Here is a 21,227-nt window from a genome sequence, read left to right on the forward strand (position 1 = left end):
ATATTAAAGAAATCTCACTTCCAACGTTGTTCCAGCTACCAATTCTATTGTCTCGGAAAATTTTGCAAGACCCATATTGTAATCCAAGCCTGGGCAACTAGTGCTCCGAAAGTTGATGTAAATGCGTCGGGGTAAACAACAGTGAACTGGTCAACAGTTTCAAGTTTGAAAATACAGACTCTGTATTAAGGAGTCCCACTCTGCTTCAACGAAGTCCCGGAGTCGTTGCAAGTGAAATCCCGAGTTTTGCGCACCTTTCCAAACCGCTGGAAGAAGGTGTGCGAGAACGCAAATATACGTGGCATTCGTACACCCAGCACACCTTGACTATTCCGAAGATACTCGGAGAATAGCTGGGAAGTATTTCGAAAATTCGCCTCGCATCGCGTCGCGTTTTCCAGAGCAAAGCCGGAGTTCGTGCCTGGAAACGTTGAAACAAGACGTTCCCCGGGAAAATCCGAAGTTACGATAATTCGCGACCTTCCTTTGTGCGACGGGATTCCGGATGCAATCGTCGCACCGGCGCGGCGCGCGTCACTCCTGACAATCATTCGAGTTTCAGGCAGGAATGTTTAGCGCCGTCAAAGGCCGGCTTTCCGGTCTCGCGACGCTCGATCTTGGACCAGATGAATTCTTCCTCGATCGTCGGATGTGACGGAATGATCGAGTATCGGAAAAATCTCAGAAATCAAAGCCTCTAACGTGAGTCCTTTTTAATTGAAACAAACATTTTTGGTCCCGCATTTCTTAAATAGACGATGATCCCTTTTGCGGGACTATGCGTGTAATCAAAATTGCACGAATGACGTCGCGCAAGGCGAACTATGTCGATGTTGCATTGATACTAACTATTCGACCTGCAAGTGCAGAGACTGAAGAAGCTTTTCCAAGATATCTTTGTAATGACTAGACTGCGGATCTTTATGCAGCAACCAACATTTTGTTGAAGGAAAAAATTCTTCCGATTCACCTAGGCAATTATTATATCATATTGTAAATTATCAATTTTCAAGATCGAAAGACAAATTGTGTGTATGTATAACCAACATTTTTTTGTAGCAGACGAGCAGTTCAAACTTTCAATTTCAGACGACCGTGTGCGAAATTCTACTGTTCCTCTGTCCGATTGTTGAAGGCAGTATTTCCGTGCACATCTTCGAAATGAACATTCGGGACGGTGGTTTTTACGGCGGAAAACTTTGTTATTACGGGCGAAAGGTGAATTATATCCGTTTCCGTCTGGCGTCCCCGGTTTTTCCGTGGCCACAGTTGGCCCAGCACTCCCCGCGATTTCGTTGCCGTAACGGGGAACACGGGGATGATCTCGGCGCGGCGCGGCGATCCGTCTTCGTGTCGATTAGCCGACGCGACGAACCGAACGACTCCGCCACGAAAGCCCGGAAAAATGTGGAAACTCGCCCGGGCAACTTATAAATGAACTTTACCATTTTTGCGCGTGATCTATGCCCCTGATCCCCCCGTTCGAATCCGGCCGAATGGCATTGTTAACGAGACGATTCCTTTCTAGGAGATGAACGAGATAAGACTGGCGGCTGCTCGATGGGAAACGGCGGCGGCGCTCCAATTATTTGGAACGCTGTGGACAGATACACCGTGGAGATAGACGGACCGGAAATCGTGTCAAGGTCTTCTTTGGCGGTTTCGGACGCCAGTAATGAACGGGAGATGGCTGTCGTCGGACCTGTTGCATCCGGACCCGCTTCTTCCGTGATATTTAACACGTTCGCTGCTGTCACGTTGTATTTGGCTGGCCGGGATCGCTCACCCAGACTTGGTAATGAAATTCGATTTAGCAGTTACTATTGTTTCGAGTGCAAACAGTTAACACATTATCTATTGACGATTATTCCATCATTTTTGGAAGTATACAGGGTGTGGCCCTGGACGGGTGGTACAACCGAGCAGGGGCTACATGTAAAAATAAGTCTAAAAGAAGGAATAACAGTTTTTCATCGTTTGACGCATCGCGCGTTTTCGAGATAATCGAGTTTATAAAGTTCCGCCAGGTTCGCGTGCTTTAGTATTAGTATATGCACAAAGTAGAATTGGTTGATCATGGTCAGACGCGCCAGACGATTCCTATGCAATAGCACGCGTATTCACTGCATTTTCGAACTAGACTTTCTCGAAAAAAAATGAAGCGTCAAACAAAAAAATGTTATTCCTTTTTTACCACGCTTATATTAGCTTGCCGAGTTGTTGTTGTATGCGTCAAATCTTGTAATCGAATTTTAAACCACTTCCCGATGAGTTAAAGAGACTTGAAAGTTTAAACATAGCACAGAACTGGATGACAATACAAATTATATAAATAATAAAAATTTTTAATAATTATCTAAATAAAAAAAATTATTTTTTTAAATATACCACGTTTTTAAGACGGACTAAACAGTATAATTTAAACAAAAAAAATTTGTTTTCAAAATACCATGTTTTTAAGACGTACTAAAAAGTATAAAATAATTTTTTCTAGCCCCATACAGATTCCCAACCCCATACAGATAGTCCTGAAAATTTGTCATTGTGTGAATTTTTAATAGCTATTAAAATACTTGTAAGATTTCATTTGTTTTAAATCATTTTTATTCTTTTTTATTGTTTTTTTTTGAAGAAGTTTATTTTTAAACTTTTAACTTTTTCTGACAGTTTTTATGGTTTTTTTTTTAACAAATACAATTTTCTATAGCATTGAAAAAGTTTTTTTTATTCGTAGCTGCCTATATAAATTGTAGCACCTTTGACGCTGCCCTACGCGCCTTAGTTTGACATATTCATGAACTAACTGTATCAGTGGCGCACCCAGGGGGCGGGGGCCAGGGGGCCAAGTCTCCCCCCAAGAAAAAATGTTTACCTTGCAAAAATAACATCGCGGAACAGCTCTCGACAGAGAGAGATATGTTTGCTAAAAAAAAACAAACAAAAAGGTCATTACGCAAAACCGAGGGCTGGGTTCAGCTCGCCCCCCCCCCCCCCTAAAGATTGCGTCCTGCGTGCGGCACTGAACTGTATAACGTAGAAAAAACAAGAAAATAGTTTTTGCCAGGTTAATACCGCTCTGTGCGTCGTCGCGTTCAAAGATCCCCACTCCGCGCGCCATCGCTCCCTACTCCACTACGTGTTCCCACTCCGACTCATCCCCAACCTACTGATCCATTTTACACCGAAGGATCTCATTGTCAGTCAGAAGTCGTCAAGAGACGTCGTCCCACGGAGTCATGCCCTAATTCTATCTCGCGTATTTCCATATCTTGCGTTTCTACAAAAAACGAAATTACTTTCCGAACAACCTAATAGTATCGCTCCCTGCTCGGATGTACCACCCGTCCGGCCCCACATTCTGTATAATATATCCTTCAACAGCAACAGAATCAGAAACTTCAATAATAAACCAACAACTCACCCTCGCTATTTAATAGTTTCAGGTATTGTGTGAAAGAAGATTTTTAAGCTTACCTTTGGCACAGCACAACTGTTCAACAGCATATTAATAGACTTCCGCTAGATCAAGTGTTAATAGAAGCATTAGAAATTCATTTTTATTCGTGGTTCTTCATTTATATTTTGCCACAACAGACAGGGAAACCGGGCGCGAGACTGTGTGGCGAGATGAACAGCACGGAGAACTCGACGGAGATACCAATATGCTTCTCGCTGGAGGACCTGGAGGATACTCGGAGCGCGGAGCTCAGGAGGATCAGCTACGGCATTATCCTGCCCACCGTCTGTTGCTTGGGAATCGTTGGGAACATATTGAACCTGGTTGTGCTCACCAGACGCAACATGCGCGGCGTCGCTTACATCTACATGAGAGGTAGGTTGTTCATCTTCGAACTATACATCTCTAACGTCCACCTCTAACCCTGATTTAACACCTCGCCTGTCGAATGTCAATCCCCCAATTGCTAAATCGACATGTTAAATGCCGCGCAAATTGCGCGCTTCGCGCGAGTGCCATCCGGTATGTTCGTCACTAAAAGTGGCCATTTAAAGGAACTTCCGTCGCTTTCCACGAATACGTAGTTGAAGTACTATGTATAATTGAAATACAATGTAATTCAATTGTCTAATTGCATTACAATGTAATTGAATTAGCACAACTTTGATTGCAGGACACATGAGCCAAATAAAAACTGTATTCTTCTTTTAATTATCCCATTAAGCTGAAACTAACACATTGATGTCCTTAAATATTTTTAACATGTCCACTGCTTTAAATTGTACGTGCCCATTTTTGTCATAAATGCATAAAATCTGCTGTCTAGTCATTACAAACTTGATATCAACTGGCCACTCTCGGCGGGAAGGTTAATGGAACTCTCCATAATTTAGCCGCATTAAGAGCTTAAGACGACAGACAAACGAATGATTGACCTATTACCGTCACATGTGATAATTAATACGGCAGAGTGGAAAACCGGGATTATCCCAGACGGTGATATCGGCCGATCGTTTGTCAATCGTACAGCGAACAGCAGACAATTGCAGTGACGCAGTTACTCGTTTCGGAAGAGAAAGAAGCCTGATCGGTAAAAGTCGAGACAAGGAGAGACCAAAATCGAATTGCCGAGTAATTTCCCCCTAATGTACCGTCGTCGTCGGACCGGAAACGAGCGTGGACGTGTCGGGGACGCCTCCGCAGCGTTTCGGTTCCGTTCGCCGTCGTCGAATTTAAGAAACAACGACGATCGTCCAAGGAACCCAGTCTCCTCCAGGTTCTTTTGCCCTTTCCCGTTCTATTTCTCGCATTGAAACTCTGCGCGGGTGCTCGCGCGGGTCCCATCTCGAGAAGAATCTTTGCCGGAAGGTTCGCCGGGGATCTTCATCGACGACAGAAATCGACGAAAGTTTAAACGTTACGCGAACTCCAGCCATAACGCGGACTTAGGCACGAGCTAAACCGGTAATGGATTCGGGAGGACTGTGTTCAACAGATAAGCCGCGAAATAAAAGCCCGGTCAGGCCATCCAGTTTCGGCGAGCTTGCCTCGAGCGGCTCGAGTTTTTGGCTCGGTGTCAAAGCTTCTCTTTTGGCAGCGATCTGTGATTTTTCGCGCGCTTCCGCGTTGACAACTTGTCCCGATGCGACGGCTCCAGTGGCCAAACTCGATGTCTACCGCGCGCGAGGATTCAACCAAAGAAGTTGGTTCACGACGACGGAAGTCAAGCAAACATCGCCCACGGCGAGACCCTTCCGCTGGAAGTTATCGATGGATTCCGAAGCGTTGCGGCTTCGAATAATATTACGTAAACACGGGGAGCAAGTTTATCCGAAGATATCGCGCCCGGTGCGATCTGCTAACGATCCTACCTCTCCGATTCCGCGTCGCTTCTTCCGGGTGTTACGTTCGACTTTACGCCGTCGACGATAATTAGGCTAACAGCTCACTGACGTTCTCGATAGTCGTCGGACCACCGCACCGTCGCACAGTGGGCTATTTCCACGATCTAACTAAACGAAATTCAATTTCGATAATGAACCAAATGTATGAAATCACATTAGAATTCGATAATAGAATGTCCACATTTAGTCAGGAAATATAAAAATTACTTGCTAGATTGGCATTTTCGTCCAAAATTGTTCTCTGTTAATTATATTCATTAAACGCAGAATGTGGTTTTAGATACTAGTTTCAGGTATGACTACAGTGGCCGAAATTTCTATGAAGTCATCTTCATTTTCATAGACATTTTAAAAATATCACCCTTTTTTGTTAATTTATCGTATCTGGTCTTGTGCCTTGTTGACACTCGGATAAAGGGACTGCCCCCTCTGGACCGCTATCTTTACTATTTAAGTTTGTTTTAATTTCTTTTTATGTGGTGCAGAACAGTGCGACGTTTCTATAAAGTCACTTAGTGTTTCTCTGTATTCTGAGCGAACTACGGAAAATTGCAAATATTCTAAAAGTATTATTATTATTACTATTATTATTATTATTGTTATATACGGACCGAGATCCTTTTATACAAATGTTGAAGCATATTCTAACTGGGGAAGTATTAGTCATAGAAATCCTGTTTATTATCATTTGATTCACGTGTATTAGAATGCCAAGAGGAGAAGTACTAACAAGTGAAGAAAAAGCATCAATCGATGCTTAGAAAGATATGGGCTTCTGTAATCGCGCAATTGTTAAGAAAATTAATCGGTCGTGCACTGTAAATATAAATTTTCATTGGTATTGTATAATTATAAGAATTCATTACAAAACACAGTGATTTCGTAGAAAGTTCGGTGAGTGTAGAGCAGCTAAGAAAGGTAGCTAGGTTTCTTCGTGGATCAAGCACAAATATTTGTGTGCCTCGAATGTAAATCAATTTCTGTTTCTATTCTAAATTAATCAAGTTTGTCGATCAATTTTGTCTCGGGGAAGCAAAAATCTATAGGATTGATGTCACTCGTTGGAGCTTGATTGTTCAGAAAGCTGAGAAGAGTAATACCTGCGAATTAAGACTCTCTGGATGGAATCTCTCGATTCGGTGGAAGGGAACCGAACGTCAGCTTGGAGAATCGTTCGCGAGACAAGTTCGAGCTAACGACGCGCGACGGCTCTTCGGAACCGCGGCACGTATCTTTGTGCAGGGAAATAAGTCATACTGGCTTGTCTCTGTTTTCCATGGCATAGTCGACGGTCCCGGCCGTGGCGTCTCGGTCGGTGCAGGTAGCTTTCGTCGTTTCCGAGCACGTCTTCAATTGCATTTCCTTACGCACAAATTCTTCCAGCCCAATATCTCCGGGATTCGCAATATTTCCATGCTCAAAGGCATGTCCTCCGCTAGTCCTCGTCGACCTCATCTTCGTTCCGGGGCTCACCCTCGTCATCAACGCGCACCGTGCATATCGATAGGCTTTCGGGGGCGAGAGAGCGTGTGGCGAACTTCTCTCAGAGAGGAGCAAACGTGCTCTCTTCGTTCTCCTTCCTCTTCGTCCTAGCCGCTCTTCGCTCTCGAGATCCTCGATTCTCAACGAGCTCCAATGGACCGCAAACGACGACGCTCGAAAAACCCGAGAAAGAAAAATCCCTTCGCGAAATGACCCCGGGAACGAGGTAGATCAACGGCTTGCTACCCGATGACCTGGCTTGATCCATTTTGACTCGGCTTTACGGAGGCATCGGCCTCGACCATCGAGCTATTTTTCGTCCAGTCAGACCGGAAGCTGTTTAAAGAAAATTAAACCCCATAGTTGCACTTGAGAGGTTCCCGCGAACTCTTGTTTGTCAACGCAAACAGAAGGAAAACACGCGGATTGTATGAATTTCCGAGAGAAGTGAGCCGAAGAAATTGAAAACAGTTGTAATTCCAGTAAAAAGATTAGAGGACATATGTAATTTTCAACTTTTCAAAATTGTCAAAGGAATCCCTAAGTGGCTACTGTGTTGTGCAATTAATGCAGACAATTTTTATTCCGTACAAAGTCTAGCGATAACGTAACGACAAAGTGTAGGTGACGTGTACCGATAAAATTGGCCAATTTTGCGAAGCTGACAAAATCACAATCGACGGCGAAGTTCCGCGAATGGCGAATCGACGAATGAAAATTGTCTGAAATTAACAAACTCGACCGACGACAAAAATAAGCGTATCTCGTCAATTTTCACTATTGTTTACTGTGTGAGGAACGCAGCATCAAAGAATTTTACTTTGCCAAGCACCGTCAAAATTCGGCTGTTTTCCAACGCGGTGCCATTCATCTTTTTGGAGGTACATAGTCTCTCTCCATCGCGCCGCGTCGTTCCCGCAACGATCGAGCGAGCAGCATCGATCCTCTGCCGGCGGCGCATCAGAGCGTATTATCCGCGCGACAGCCCGTGGATTCGAAAAATAGGTTCGACTCGTTCCCGAGGAAAATGCGGCAATCGTAGCGGCGCGATGCGGCGCGGCGGTCTCTAACCATCACCGTTTCGCATAGCGTGCAGATGCGGCAGGCAGAGAACGGTGTACGGACGATGAAACACGGAGAGGATAAATTTGCTAAGCCAGCCAGCCAGCCAGCCAGCGTCTAGCCGTCTTTACGGTAAGGTGGATTAGAGTTCCTCGCTAAATATTGGATCGGAGCTTCAGCGATGAAAGCTCTGCGATCGCGATTAAAGCGTGAAACGTATCGGGAATCCTCGCAGTCGTCGAACACAAGAATTAGCGGACCGGAAGCTTGACGACAATCCTCGCTACAGAAGGAACATCGACGACGACGAGCGAGCTATAAAAAATGTAGAGACGAATAATGGCTCCTGGAAGAAGACAGGTGAAGAAAGCCAAAGGATGCATGTATCCCCGTTAACTGTAATTAGCGGACCGGAAGCTCGACGACAATCCTCGCTAAAGAAGGAACATCGACGACGACGAGCGAACTATGAAAAATGTAGAGACGAATAATGGCTCCTGGAAGAAGATAGGCGAAGAAATCCCCAAAGGGTGAATGTATCCCCGTGTTAACTGTAATTTATTAGCGGGCATCCGCGCGAGCGTTCATTAAATAAAAGGAAATTAAACGGAGGAGAGGAAACGCCAAGCTCTGGGACCAGACGAAGATACCAACGAGAACAATGAGACGGCTTCTTTGTGGATAACGAATATACAAAGGAAGCAAACGAGAATCTTTTCGTCCTCCCTTTATCTCTCTCTTTTTACGACCAAGGCCCGAACGTCGTCGTGGGGAAACCGCATAAAACGGAAATTTCGTGCGATTTCTTCGGCGTCCGTGAATTACCATCCCGACGCCGCGCCGTATCCGATCCAATCCGATCCGATACGACCCGAACCGAGCTTCCCCGTGATTTCCCGGATTTCCGGCCGCCGGATTACCGCGAGACTCGCGCCCCGAATACCGCGACGAGAAATCCTCGAGGACAAACTCCCCCGCGTCGCATGCACGCCACCAGCAACGTCTCCTCTGGATAGCCAGACAAATGCTATTTCAAATCGCGGTTATGGTTGCGGTTCTCGATCGCGAGCGACACGTACTCTCCGGCCCTCCCGCTTCTTTCGATGCGCACGATTTTCCGAAGAATCCAATCTGCATCGCCTACAGTGATTTCAAGTTAGAAATCATTTATAAAAGATATTGGTAATCATACACAGAAAAGTGTACACCTCATCGATAAAAGCAATAACAAGAATTACTCGATGGATCTGAGTCAAGAAGAAGAAGAGACGAAATAATTGGAAGTTACTGTCAACAAGTTAAATGGAAAATCGGGGCTAGATGCTGCTTGCCAATCGCAAAAGCCGCTCGATTCTGGTAAACGCAGCAAACGAACATATTCCATCGAAACTCTACTATCTCGAGGGGATTACAATGGTTTTCACGTACACATATTCGGCGCATTGACAAAAAGCTGTTGCACAGGTGCACGAGAATCGTCAAATCGATACACGCGGGAAATAGGAGCTCGGCGAGAAACACAAAATAAATGAAAAACTTTCGTAATCCAAATCGTTAAATTGCTTAATGCCTTCGAACATCAGATGCATTCTATGGTGTTCCGTTCCGGAAATTTTTTCAGCGTAATATAGCCAATTTCCAGCTTACAGGTATCTCTTACCAAGGGGGGTAAGGTACACTGAATATAGAAGCCATGGATCAAGCATGATTTTCGGAGAATCTGCTAAATGTTGTCAATCGCTACGAGAGGACAGTGCTCGACGTGGAAGTAGTTTTAAGAAGGAGTAGATTAAACTGAAAACGGTGAAAATATTACAAAAATTTTAAATGCCCTTGCGTTATTTCCGACCTATTAAAAAAATTAAGAAAAGGAATAAATGTGTATGCAGCTCCTGTATCTTGCAATGAATATAGACAATTTCTATTTTGCATGAAAATCCGCAGTCTAATGATAAAATATAGTAAGAAATTACGTATAAAAAGATGATAACCTTAGAAATTTTTAAAATTTCTAGTTCCTTTCTCTTATTGTTAATTTGTTCGAGAGGCCCGGCGTTAACTCGAACTGCGGCAGTTTTCTAATCCGGGGGAAACGAAGCGTGCGCGAGGTTCCTCGGACCCGTGGTTCTTGAATCCGCCGCGAACCTTTTTTCGCTCTGGAATCCCATTACCTTCTTCCGGGAAATCGAGCACGCTCGACCCGGACGAAAAAAATTCCCCGTTCTGTCGACAAGCTTTCCTACTCGGTATCCGCGGGTATCGTCGGTCTATCCATTGGTTATTACCATTTAGAGAGAGTCTTCCCCCGCAACGTCTATGTACATCCATACTCTGTTTTTCTCTCTCTCGCTCTCTCTGCTTCTTAGTCTCTCATTCTCGTTTCTTCGGTTCGCATCCCGGCGATCCGTTCCTTCGAACGTTAACGTCTACTTTCCTCGAGACTTTATGAATATTAACGAGCACGCCGCCACGCCTCTGCTTGTCGGCGCATTAAACGCCTCACTCGGAACTACGATAGAACCTCGTTTATTCGTACCCGAACCCGGGGGACAACGTTCGCATAACAGAGGCTTACGTACCAACGGCATTTAACAGCTCCCCACACCGACAATTTACATTGCTCGAATCGACGCATATTTTCTGTGGAGGGAAGCTTCGTAGAATACGGCTGTATTTTCTCCAGTAGCATTTTGTTGGGCCTTGATTGCAATATTGGTTGTTCAACCGTTAGAAATGTCGCCTTTTTATGCAGGGGGCCAACGACCGTCGCCGACGAACGGCCATATGGGCCCGCTGACATATTATCAGCGCGAATACCGAATCGCGAGCGTTACCAAATATTCCAGGGACATCGGAAAACCGTGGATCCACGTCACGGTTAAATTGCAAAGACCAAAAATATTACTCGGATCCGCAAGGTGGTCGAGACGCGAGTTGCCTCGGTGGTTTGGCTTCGCTGGCTTAGCGGCTGAGTTACGATGGCCGGGGACAGCTTCCTACCGCTTGCTTAGCCGGCAGACGCACCCCGATATCTTCACGGATATCTTCCGGAACCGCTTCACCCACCGGTTTCATTACAAAATTCGTTTTATTGCTTGTTCGTGATTTTTATAAGTGCGCAGCTTAAAGCGATCCAAGTGAAAAATCATGCATTTTTGGCATAATTTCTGAGAATAGTTGCTCGTGCCACCTACGGAGAAACGTGATTGATCGTCCCTTCGTGTTTAACCGATCAAGATTACCCCTTGGCAGTCGGAGCTGTTTTAACTCGGAAATTAAACATTTCTTCCTGGCTAGAATAATTCCATTCTATTATATTTTATGGGGATATGAAATTGACATATTACCTGATACAATAATACTTAATGAACACTGTCCAACAAATTTCAACTTTTTTTATGTTACTAATTACTGTTGGGTGGTTCTTATAATCCTTAATTTTTCTCATAGACGCACAGTTTTTGAGAAACACGGCTTTGAAAAAAAGTCCGAGTCACCACTCGGGTGCCAAGGGTTAAGAAATCTGGCGAACGACGCAGGAAGTTTATCGATCTCTAATCAAAGGGAGTATGTTCGTGAAACAAAAGGTTATCTCGTTAGAAGAACATCTGTGGAGATAGGTGCTTCAAGTTCCGAGAGGGTTGCATATCCAATGCATTTGAAGAGACAGACCACGATATCATGGACGCGATGAACACGCTCGAGCGACAGGTCGGTTCGGAAACATGGAGAATTATTCGTTTCGGAGGGGAACCGGTGACAAACCGTCAGCAGGAGACGCAGGAGCCGCGAAAAACGCCGACCTACTTTCGGGATCTGTCGTCGCTGGCGGCCGGCAATCGACGTAAAATCATACATCCAATTTCTGACGAGTCCGAACGCGACGCGAGGCGCGCGTTAAACTCGAACAACGCCGCCAACTGGATACCTCTTTATTGGAAAACGCCGGGCAAACTTTCCGTGTTCCATCGTTGCGAATACTTTCCTAACTGTTGCGAAATTTCTGCCTTAATTTCACACCGGACCGAGGCGAGGGCCGCGACACGACGTATCTGTCCTCGAATGGCGCTATAATAACGACTCGCAAGGGACATTACCCAAGCGTAACACGCCGATTTTAAGGAAATTTATACAAGATCATTTGAAATCGCCGACGTCGACGAGTAATGATCGATTTGGCGTGAAAAGAGCTGGGATTGATTCCGAGTTTGATCGAGATGGCGGCTTTTTAAGGACACGACTGGAAAAAAGGGAATCGTCGCGAGAGAGAGAGAGGACGGTGATATGGCTGACGGGAAACGGCGGTGGTCCCATAAAATTTTTCACCGCTGTCTTATAGTCTTTACGTCTTTACCCTCGGGAACGTCTGGTCCTGCGCTCGGAATCGTCCTTTTTCTCGATAGACGACGACGACGACGACGACCGGCTCGTTCTCGCGCCGAGGTTGCTACGTTGACGACCACCCTTATTAGGACGGATGCTCGTTCCAAACACACACAGCACACGCTCGCCCATTATTCGCGAGAATCCGCGAGGAGGATTCGGAAGATGAAGCATTGGAAAACCGAGATGAAAGAAAGGACTCATTTGCAGGGTCAGCGACGTCCCCCGGCATGCTTTTAGCGATAATACAGCTACGGGGCAGATACTTGTAAACGACTTTGGATATTGCGAGCGTTTACGGCTCTCCACGGAGCCTCGACATCCGCGACTATATTAAATGCTTCCTACCGTCGCGCTGACGACGATCGCGTTACTTATACGGCACCGTGGTAATTTTATTTACGCGCACGGCTACGAATTCTGACGGGCTGCTCGACCTTCTTCGTTGACTCGCCGTCTCTTCACGACGTCGTTAATCTTTTTCTTGCTGCGGGCCTGGCTAGAACTGTATACGTTGGTAAAACACAGTATTACTTTTGAAACGGTTCCTGCAAGATTAAATAACGTAGCAATATCAAAACACTCCTTACACGTTCCCTACACATAGGGATCACCTCGCTAACCGGTTCGAACTTTGATTGATCGAACTCGAACTCTCTATAAGTACTTCGAAAAACGGAAATAGTACTCCTAAGTATACTCGAACCTATGCCAGACAGTTTCGAACCTTTTACAAGCATGTACTTTGGTAAACGGAAATAATACTTGCAAGTATATTCGAATCTCGTACCGAGAGTTCTCTGATTTCTATAGTCCTGTAAGGTATAATTCAATTCAATATGTGTAACTATAATTTCATAATCTATCGGAAATATTATTCTTAAATAGTTACGAATTTAATGATTCGATTCCTTTCAACATCGAAGTACTTATAAGTATCTTTTCGAAACTTGCGAGTAGTGATTCCGAGGTTCGATATCAGTTTGTATAAAATGAATACTTTGCAAATATAATCATTGAAACGCATTATTGCATTTAAGTAGTAATCGAAACCCATGAAATGAAACTTGGTTATCGAAATTGACTCGGATTCGTGAGTACATATTGAACTTGATCCCATCCCTACCTACACAATCCTCCATTTAGTCCTCACTTATTGCAATCAATGCAAACAATTTGTATTTCACATGCAGTTCCGCAGTCTATCGACAACATGAGCACTGACAAGTAAATACGGTAAACTCTTGAGCAGAGAAAAACCCTCGGGTCCGAGCTGTTTCTTAGATCGTGTAGCAGACTGTTGAACAAAGTTCTGATATGAATGGCAAGGGAAGTGGTCCGCGAGAGTGCAGACTTTTTCCGAAGGTTCTCGTTGCGTTCTCGGAGAAAAATATCGGCGGGCGTGTCTGCGGAGAGTAATCGAACGCGTAATTGCAGTCTTAGAAGAAAATAACGCGGAAAGCTTTCACGGCTCTTCATGAATATTTATCGGAGGTAGCGTGCTCTGTAAATTTTTAGTACACCGCTCGTTGTCGCCGTCTGGGATTCGATTAAACGCGCCAGTTCGATAGCCCGGTCCAGGCAGGTTTACCTTCCGCAAACGAGGAAGAACGATCTCCGAGCATCGATGGATCGATCTACCGACGAACACCTTCTTCGAAACGTCGCGTTTCATTATGGATCATAAGTATATATCGACGATCCCCTAAGTAGAATAAATTTCGCATAAAGTTTCCCCGAGGAAAACGACAGGACAAATTCCGGTTATGGTGTGGAAGGAACGCGAATCGGTGGACACGAAAAGTCTGAAAGATACGAAGCGCTTAATGGTATCTCCTCGGCCCGCAAACTCCTCGAAGGACTCCCCGGTGGCTCGCCAGAGACAATTCAGAAGAGTCTTCTTCGATTTTCGTTGATTTCGATCGAGTCTCTTTAGATACTATTCGGACAAACCAGCCACAATAGGGAAAACTGCTGCTACAAAGAGCAATGCAGCTTTTGCAAGTTCAAGGGCAACGTGTGGAATATTTAATAAAATTATACGTGGCTCCAATTTCTCTTTCTTATGCATGAAGGAGCTTCCTCTGGTCCAGATACTTCTCGCTCTGGGCACGAGCGCAATTTTCTGGGTGATTCGCAGGCTCTCGTGAAACTCGTCAATGTCGACGTTCCGGGGAACGTGGCCGAGTAGAAATTCGACAGGCGCGCGCGGTTAAGGTCGTAAGGGAAAGACCGGGTTACCGCGCGCATAAGCGGCTCCGAGGGCCGTTCATTTAGGGCGTTCCGCGAAATTTGCATGACGTCGAGACGGAAGGGTGTCGCGACGCTGCTCGTCGTCCTGCCGACGCGTTTCCCCCGACTGCTAACGAAGCAGATTCAGTGGCCTCGATCTTAAGGCACCTCGAGACAACGTATTCGAACCCGCGATTCTTCGCCCGAGATTTCATTCTCCCGTGTCTCGCAGACTCCGTCCGGATGTCTCGCGCGAGATTTATTCCGATGTTTGAGGACGAGTTAGCCCGGGGGAGCGGAAAATGTTACGCGCGGGAAGAATACGCGATTCAAGTAGATATTTCCGACGTTACGGTGTGGCTATCGCTGCACGCAATGTTTCTCGATCGCGAGAGCAAGAAGTCGCGGCCAGTGGCCTCTCTCTCTTTCTCGCTCCCGTTATCCTTGTTCCAGGCGAGGCCTCGGGACCCGCGATCGTTTGTCTCGCGACATTTATCTCGCGAACGATATCCTCCGCTCCCGACTTGTTGTTTTTGTGGCGACGGCGTCTACTTCGTTACGCTTTCCATTTCCATCCGTTCGCGAGGTCGTTGTTTTACCAGCGTGCATTTGTTTCAACGTACCTGCACGTCCCAGCAATTCCAAGGCAAGGAATTCTTCCCAAGGCTTAACGGGGAGGAGAAGTTGTCGCCCTGACCGCGAAACTCCGTTTCGCTCGGATTCTATTCTGATCTCTTCTTAGACGACGCACTTCTCTTTCTGATTTTCGATGATCGAGCGGCCTCGGGAATTTACAGTATGGAGCATAACTGATTCCACACACTTTAAATCAGAATCACTTTTTTAATGAATGGACCGAACGACTTCAATTTCTCTGTAAACCTAGAAGAATTAGTTCAGTAAATGACATGTATCGGGTAGTTGACAAAGAAGGTACGCTGCTGTTTTGTTTATCCGACTCGACTCGCTGGGGAGCGGCTGTTTGCTTCCGGATCGAGAAGGAAGGGAGTCTCTACCGTTCATCAAGGACGATCGCTGCCAAATATATCGAGGACGAGACCGCGTAATATGCATTAATCGTGACGCCGACAGGGTATTTCCCAGGGGGCCGCGCGATCGCCGTAGACACGCACGAATTAATTCACTTGGCACGCGAACGCGTTTTTCTACGTGGCGCACGATTCTTCTCAAATATGGGACAACAATAGGAAAAACAACACACATCCACGTATTGTTTCGAGTAATTTCAACTTAGTTGTAGGGTTTTAAGCGTTATCGATTTTTGACCGCAAAAACAGCCGCGCCAGTTTTTATAAAACTTCTCGCGTCGTGTCGGAGCAGTCACGTAACGATCCACGCACCGCTGCTTTTCGAGCGCTAATTAATTATAAACGCGAGGCAATCCTTTCGTTGCCATTGCTCGGCCGTGCCGCGGATAAATTGTTTCAGGACGACTGATCAATCTTTGATCCTTGACAGTCGAATTGGTTTCGATCCGATGGGTCAAAATTTTGGGCAGGGAGGTAGCATGATTCGCGGTCTATGGTGGACCAGTAACAATCTTACTTATCTCGGTAGAATCTCACGGAAACATATTTATAAAACTTTCGTTCTTCACGATTTTCCCAAAATTGTCCTTCTCATATCATCGCTAGCAAAGTCCTTCTAGCTCCTCCGAAAAATTCAAGGAATTTTCTGCAATTTTAAAAAAGTTAAAGTCGACCAAGTTCTCCTCAATTTGTCAAAGGCTATGGGGCGTCTGCTAAAGAATATACGGCTATCGATTAATGAAGAATATCGATCTTTTCGACTGGTTGGTTGAGACAGCCCCCGTAAATCGATTCCGGTCGGAGCGATCGCCGAGGGCAAGGAGATGCGGCGGACAGAGGACGACGCGTTTCATTAAAGGCTACCGATATTCCGGCGATACTTTGTTCCGCAAACAGAATCCGGCGGAAGCGGATCGGAAAGGAGGGTGTTTCTCGGGGCGACGCGTGACGACGCGCAAGTCTTCCGGTCGTCCTTGCCTCAGCGGAACACAGACGTTCTCTCTGCGCAGCTTCTTTTTTCGTTCGGGACTTTCCAATCAGAATGTAACGACGCGATCGGTCGCGGGTGGGGCGGGTGAAAAGCAGCTGAAAGGGAGCAGAGACCGAAACTCAATCAGCAAGTTCGGTAAGCTGTGACAAACGAACCGAGATATTTAAGCGAGTCGGTGGCAGGTTAATCCGGCTCCTCCGGTATTTGCGCGTGCTAACCAGCTCCAGCTTCGCGTCTCCTTTCTTCCTCGTTAGAAACGCGATCCGTGCCGGAAGCGAACGATCCGCACCGAGGCGTACGCGTATATTAAGCTGCCAGTCTTAATCCTTTGTGTTTCGGACAAACAACCGTGTCCACGAGGACTGGACGAGAACGATCGAGAGCCTTCGGCGTTTTCGAAATGTTCCGTATCCGAGCAGATTTTTTAAGTACGTTTGAAGGGGCTCTCGGCGAGAGACGTCGAGAACAGTTTGCCACGGCCCAGTCGTTGCTCCGGCAACGCGGAAGTTGAAACGAGTTCGAGCCGCTTTCAGGTATCTCTCGTTAAGAAAGTATAAAAATCGATCGAATAAAGAGAGGACACGGCAATGGCAATTGCGACAGACGAAGGGTAATAAAAGTAGATGCACCTCGGATAGAGACGGCCGGCGTCGACAGCGACCACTGCGCTGGACTATCGTAATTTAAACGTAACGCGTAATCCGGTTCCAATGGAAGTGGCAAAGTCTGGTCGAGATAAAACTTTTAGGAGTAATTCCGTGTGACACGTGCGATGGCGATTCCATTTGGAACTTGGCGGAATGCTCAGATTTTCGTTCCTGACGACTAGTCTGCTGGTGAGAATGTCGATGGGAAATTGGTAATTGAGACGTCATAGTTTTACCATTTACAATTGAGAGTTTATAAACAACGCTGCGCTGCGCTAGAAATTCTGGGCTAGAGAAACTGGGCGGGCGTCTTGGGACCTCTTCGGGGACCAGGTCCAGGAGCTCGAGGGATGCTGTAGGTGGACCCTCCACCTTCTTTAAATCCTTTCGTTTCCTGGACCCTACATTTTCCTTCGATGCTCCACCTCTCCTAGACCCACCACCCTCTAGTCCCTTTCTTTGCCTAATTCCTCGTCCCTGCTTTTTCCTCCTAATCCCTAAACTCTTGCCTACGGAGTCTCTCCAGACAGTTTGACATCAGAGAACTTCTGAACATCGGTTGCTAAGTCTATCTTGTACCTGTCGAAACCGATAAGGCAGATTTTCCCACCCCCGGCGTTATCACGGGGGAGTCTTGTTATCGACGGATTATCAGGTGAAGAGAAAGCAGATGCCTGTACCGTTTCCAGCGTGCATCGACCGCAGTGTTTTATCAACGGTTGAACACTGCATCGATAACTAATTGAAGCAATTAACGAGGGAAGTTCATGTACACTTCTTATACATCCCCTACCTTTCGATGCTGCTTACAGTTAACAGTTTTTCAACCAATTAATTCTCCCCGAGAAGAGGACGAGGGGATTAATCCTCGATTTCTACCCTGGTAAAACAGTTACTTCGATTACGGAAGATAACGTGGATAATAATAAATGTTTACTCTAGACCGGTACCGTAAGGAACATTCGGTGGAGTATACATCCAGCTGGCTGGATTATTAGATCAAGCGATACAGAAGCAGGGGGAGGCTAACTTTGTTGCTCCTTTGTTGCAGGGTACTCGATGGCCGCTCTTCTTGCGATTTCCTTTTGCATCCCGTTCGCCCTCCGAGTTCTTAATCACAAAGAGGGCGGCCGGTGGACTAATTGGGTACAGGCCTTCTACCATGCTCACCTCGAACTGTTTCTGGGCAACGGATGCTTGGGTATGATCTCTTTTATCGTCTCGTGGCACTCGCCCAACCCGTCCTATTCATCTTCTCCCTTCTGATCTATCCTTACCCTCAACCCCCTCTCCACCATGGACGAGATATCTCGCCAGAACAATGGTATTTTATTCGATCGTTCGTTAATCCTTTACGTTCGAAGCTACACATATAAGTCCCGCAGATCTGTCTCTAATCATCGATATATTAAGCATCGTCCTCAGTTCGACGTTTCACGTGAAAAGACTGGGTGTCTGCCCTATTTCGAAACTGCTCACTGCTCATCTTCCAATATCAACATTTGATTGTTGACAGAGATGTACAAGAGACGACCCCCTCGTTCCTTAGATTTGTTTGTAGTCACTGACATAGCAAGCATCGTTCCCAGTTCGAATGAAAACACTTCTGCCCCATTCCGAAACTTTTCATCTTGCAGTATCAAGACCCAAGTTAGTTTCGTGCACGCAAAACATGTGTTCCGTGTACATATACCCACGGTAGGGAGATATCGCGGCCATGGTTCGAACGGTGTCTCGCGTGTCTACGTGCTCTCCTCTTCCTAAACGGTTCTCCCAGAAACTCGAACGACCTTTAGCAACATTAAATGCACCTTGGTCGTTGCAGGGGTTGGAGTGATGATGCTCGTAGCGCTAACGGTTGAGCGTTACATGAGCGTCTGCCATCCTGGCCAGCACACTCATCCACGCTGCGGTCCTCCGCGTCTGACAGTGATGCTGATCACCCTGGTAACATTTCTGATCTATCTGCCGAGCGCGTTCCGCGGAGAAGTTGTCGCGTGCCTCGACGGACCCGGCGGACCTATCATCTATCAGAAGCAGGAGAATCAGTTGTTCCTCGACTCGCTGTTCTATCAAGTAACTCACACGAAAATACACCCTCCCCCGTCTCTATCGTTTCAAGCCTCTATACCGCGATCCCCTAAATTGCTTTCCCATCATTCGAACTGTTGGATAGACGAGAAAGAGAATCGCACGTATTGCATGTCTGATAGAAGACTTGAAATGTGAAACATTCTTGCGAAATCCCACTAGAAGCTGGCATGCCGCATATCTAATTCCTAACTGGTCCCTTCAGATATACAAGGTGGCGCTGGAGGCGATGTTCAAAGTGGCCCCGACGATCCTGCTAGCAAACTTCAACCTTCGCATAATGATAGTCTACAGACGATCCTGCCAACGTCGGAGGAGGACGACGCTATCGAGAACCCCCAGCAACGACGGAGACACGAGAACGTTCGCGGAGGAACGAAGGCTGATGCTTCTGTTAGGCAGCACCAGCCTCCTGTTCCTCGTCTGCGTCAGCCCGATGGTGATTTTGAACGTGACGCTGCGGGAGAGCATTCTCAGCCACTATCCCTACCAGGTCTGAGATCCCCGGCGTTTAAATAGACTTTGTCCGCTTTGATGGCGAAGTGCCCGTGACCACCCAAGTTTCACTCGAGTCGTTCTGGCTACGGTGTTTCCAGGTGTTCCGGGCGCTGGCGAACTTGCTCGAGGTGACCAATTACTCGATGACGTTCTACATCTACTGTCTGTTCTCCGAGGATTTCCGGAACACCTTGTTCCGGACATTGCGATGGCCCTGGGGACACAACAGCCAGAATGGAAGGGGTCTTCCGACGGAACGTTCTCCCCAGCCGAGGCCCACGACCACCACCACCAACTCGCCGCCGCTGATCACCGTTACCACTCCCGGCCATCTCTACAGAGCCAACGTTTAGGCGAATTCGTGACACCGGGAAGATCCCGACAGATCGTGCTCGGATCCCCCTTCTTCGACGTCGCGATTGTAATCGAGGTTCCAGCGACTGTCGAGCCTCACTCCTCCTGAAATCAATCTTTCAACCTTTTGAACAGAGAAAGGGGTGGTGCCTGAGGTCCCTCTGTGTTTTCTGTTAATAATTCGAGAAGGAGAAAGGTGCTTAGAATCATCTCAGCAATCACCCCTTTCTTTGGCCGACTCTCTTTTTGGAACACCCTGTACAACAGCTGGGTCATATCCAAATTTGAATTTACAGTATTTTATCGATAAGTGTCCCAAATGTCTGTCCGACAATTGCCCCAAAACTATCCCCACTCCTGCGGGCTGTACCCCCTTGAGGGGCCAAGAAGCTCGAGAGGCCTCGGTCGCCGAGAAGTATGACATCATACGGCTCGAGTATATCGGTGTGACCACACTGATCCAATGACAAAACTTCGTTATTTTTCATTATTTTTTTATGGAACTTTCACCAACATATTCGTCACATTTTTCTAATGAAAATGATACCAAATATGATATAGTTCCGATAATATTTACTTGTTTAATGAACGATGAAAGTTTCGAGCACTTTCTTTCCCGTACGCTGTCCTTCTTTGCGTCGAAAACTTTCGTCGTTCACTACACCAGTATAAATATAATTGGAATTATAAAACCTTTTAACACCCCATTCACCTCTATAGAGTTTTAATTTTATGTCATGTCGCCATCTTAGATTTCAAAACCCCTTTTCATCCCGTTAGGGGTTGAATTTTTTGAAATGCAGAAATAGGTGTTTGATAGGTGATTGATTATTTTCAAAGAGCATTAAGACCAAGTTTCAAGCAAATCCGACGAGAAATATAATGTTCCTCACACAAACGTTGCAACCCCTTTTCACCCCCTTAGGGTTTGAATTTCGAAATATCCTTTCTTGTTCCTTGTATAGATTATAAAGGAAACCTCTGTGCAAAATTTCAGCTTTCTAGGTCCAAGGGTTTAGCCTGTTCTTTTTATATATGCATAGAAGATTTGGTATCAATTCCATTAGAAAAATGCCA

General features: G+C 46.1%; 1 protein-coding gene and 1 long non-coding RNA gene across 4 annotated transcripts in view; one reads left to right on the forward strand and one right to left on the reverse strand.

The window, feature by feature from the left end:
- The window catches only part of LOC143212016 (uncharacterized), a 68,946-nt gene that overhangs the window by 12,993 nt on the left and 34,726 nt on the right, over nucleotides 1-21,227 (reverse strand). The gene's annotated exons all lie outside the window — the stretch shown is intronic.
- LOC143211993 (putative G-protein coupled receptor B0563.6) lies at nucleotides 1,661-20,348 on the forward strand. 3 transcript variants are annotated; one of them, XM_076430219.1, is made up of 6 exons: nucleotides 1,661-1,795; nucleotides 3,595-3,832; nucleotides 18,259-18,408; nucleotides 19,033-19,283; nucleotides 19,504-19,791; nucleotides 19,895-20,348. In XM_076430219.1, the coding sequence occupies exons 2-6, from the start codon at nucleotides 3,628-3,630 to the stop codon at nucleotides 20,147-20,149; spliced, it is 1,149 nt and encodes a 382-aa protein (XP_076286334.1). In that variant the 5' UTR covers nucleotides 1,661-1,795; nucleotides 3,595-3,627; the 3' UTR covers nucleotides 20,150-20,348. The 3 variants fall into 3 exon arrangements, with proteins under 3 accessions (XP_076286334.1, XP_076286336.1, XP_076286335.1); XM_076430221.1 differs by lacking the exon at nucleotides 19,033-19,283; XM_076430220.1 differs by lacking the exon at nucleotides 1,661-1,795 and having other exon boundaries at nucleotides 3,057-3,832.

Source organism: Lasioglossum baleicum, chromosome 9 (assembly GCF_051020765.1).
Source record: "Lasioglossum baleicum chromosome 9, iyLasBale1, whole genome shotgun sequence".
NCBI classification, from domain to species: Eukaryota; Metazoa; Arthropoda; class Insecta; order Hymenoptera; family Halictidae; genus Lasioglossum; species Lasioglossum baleicum.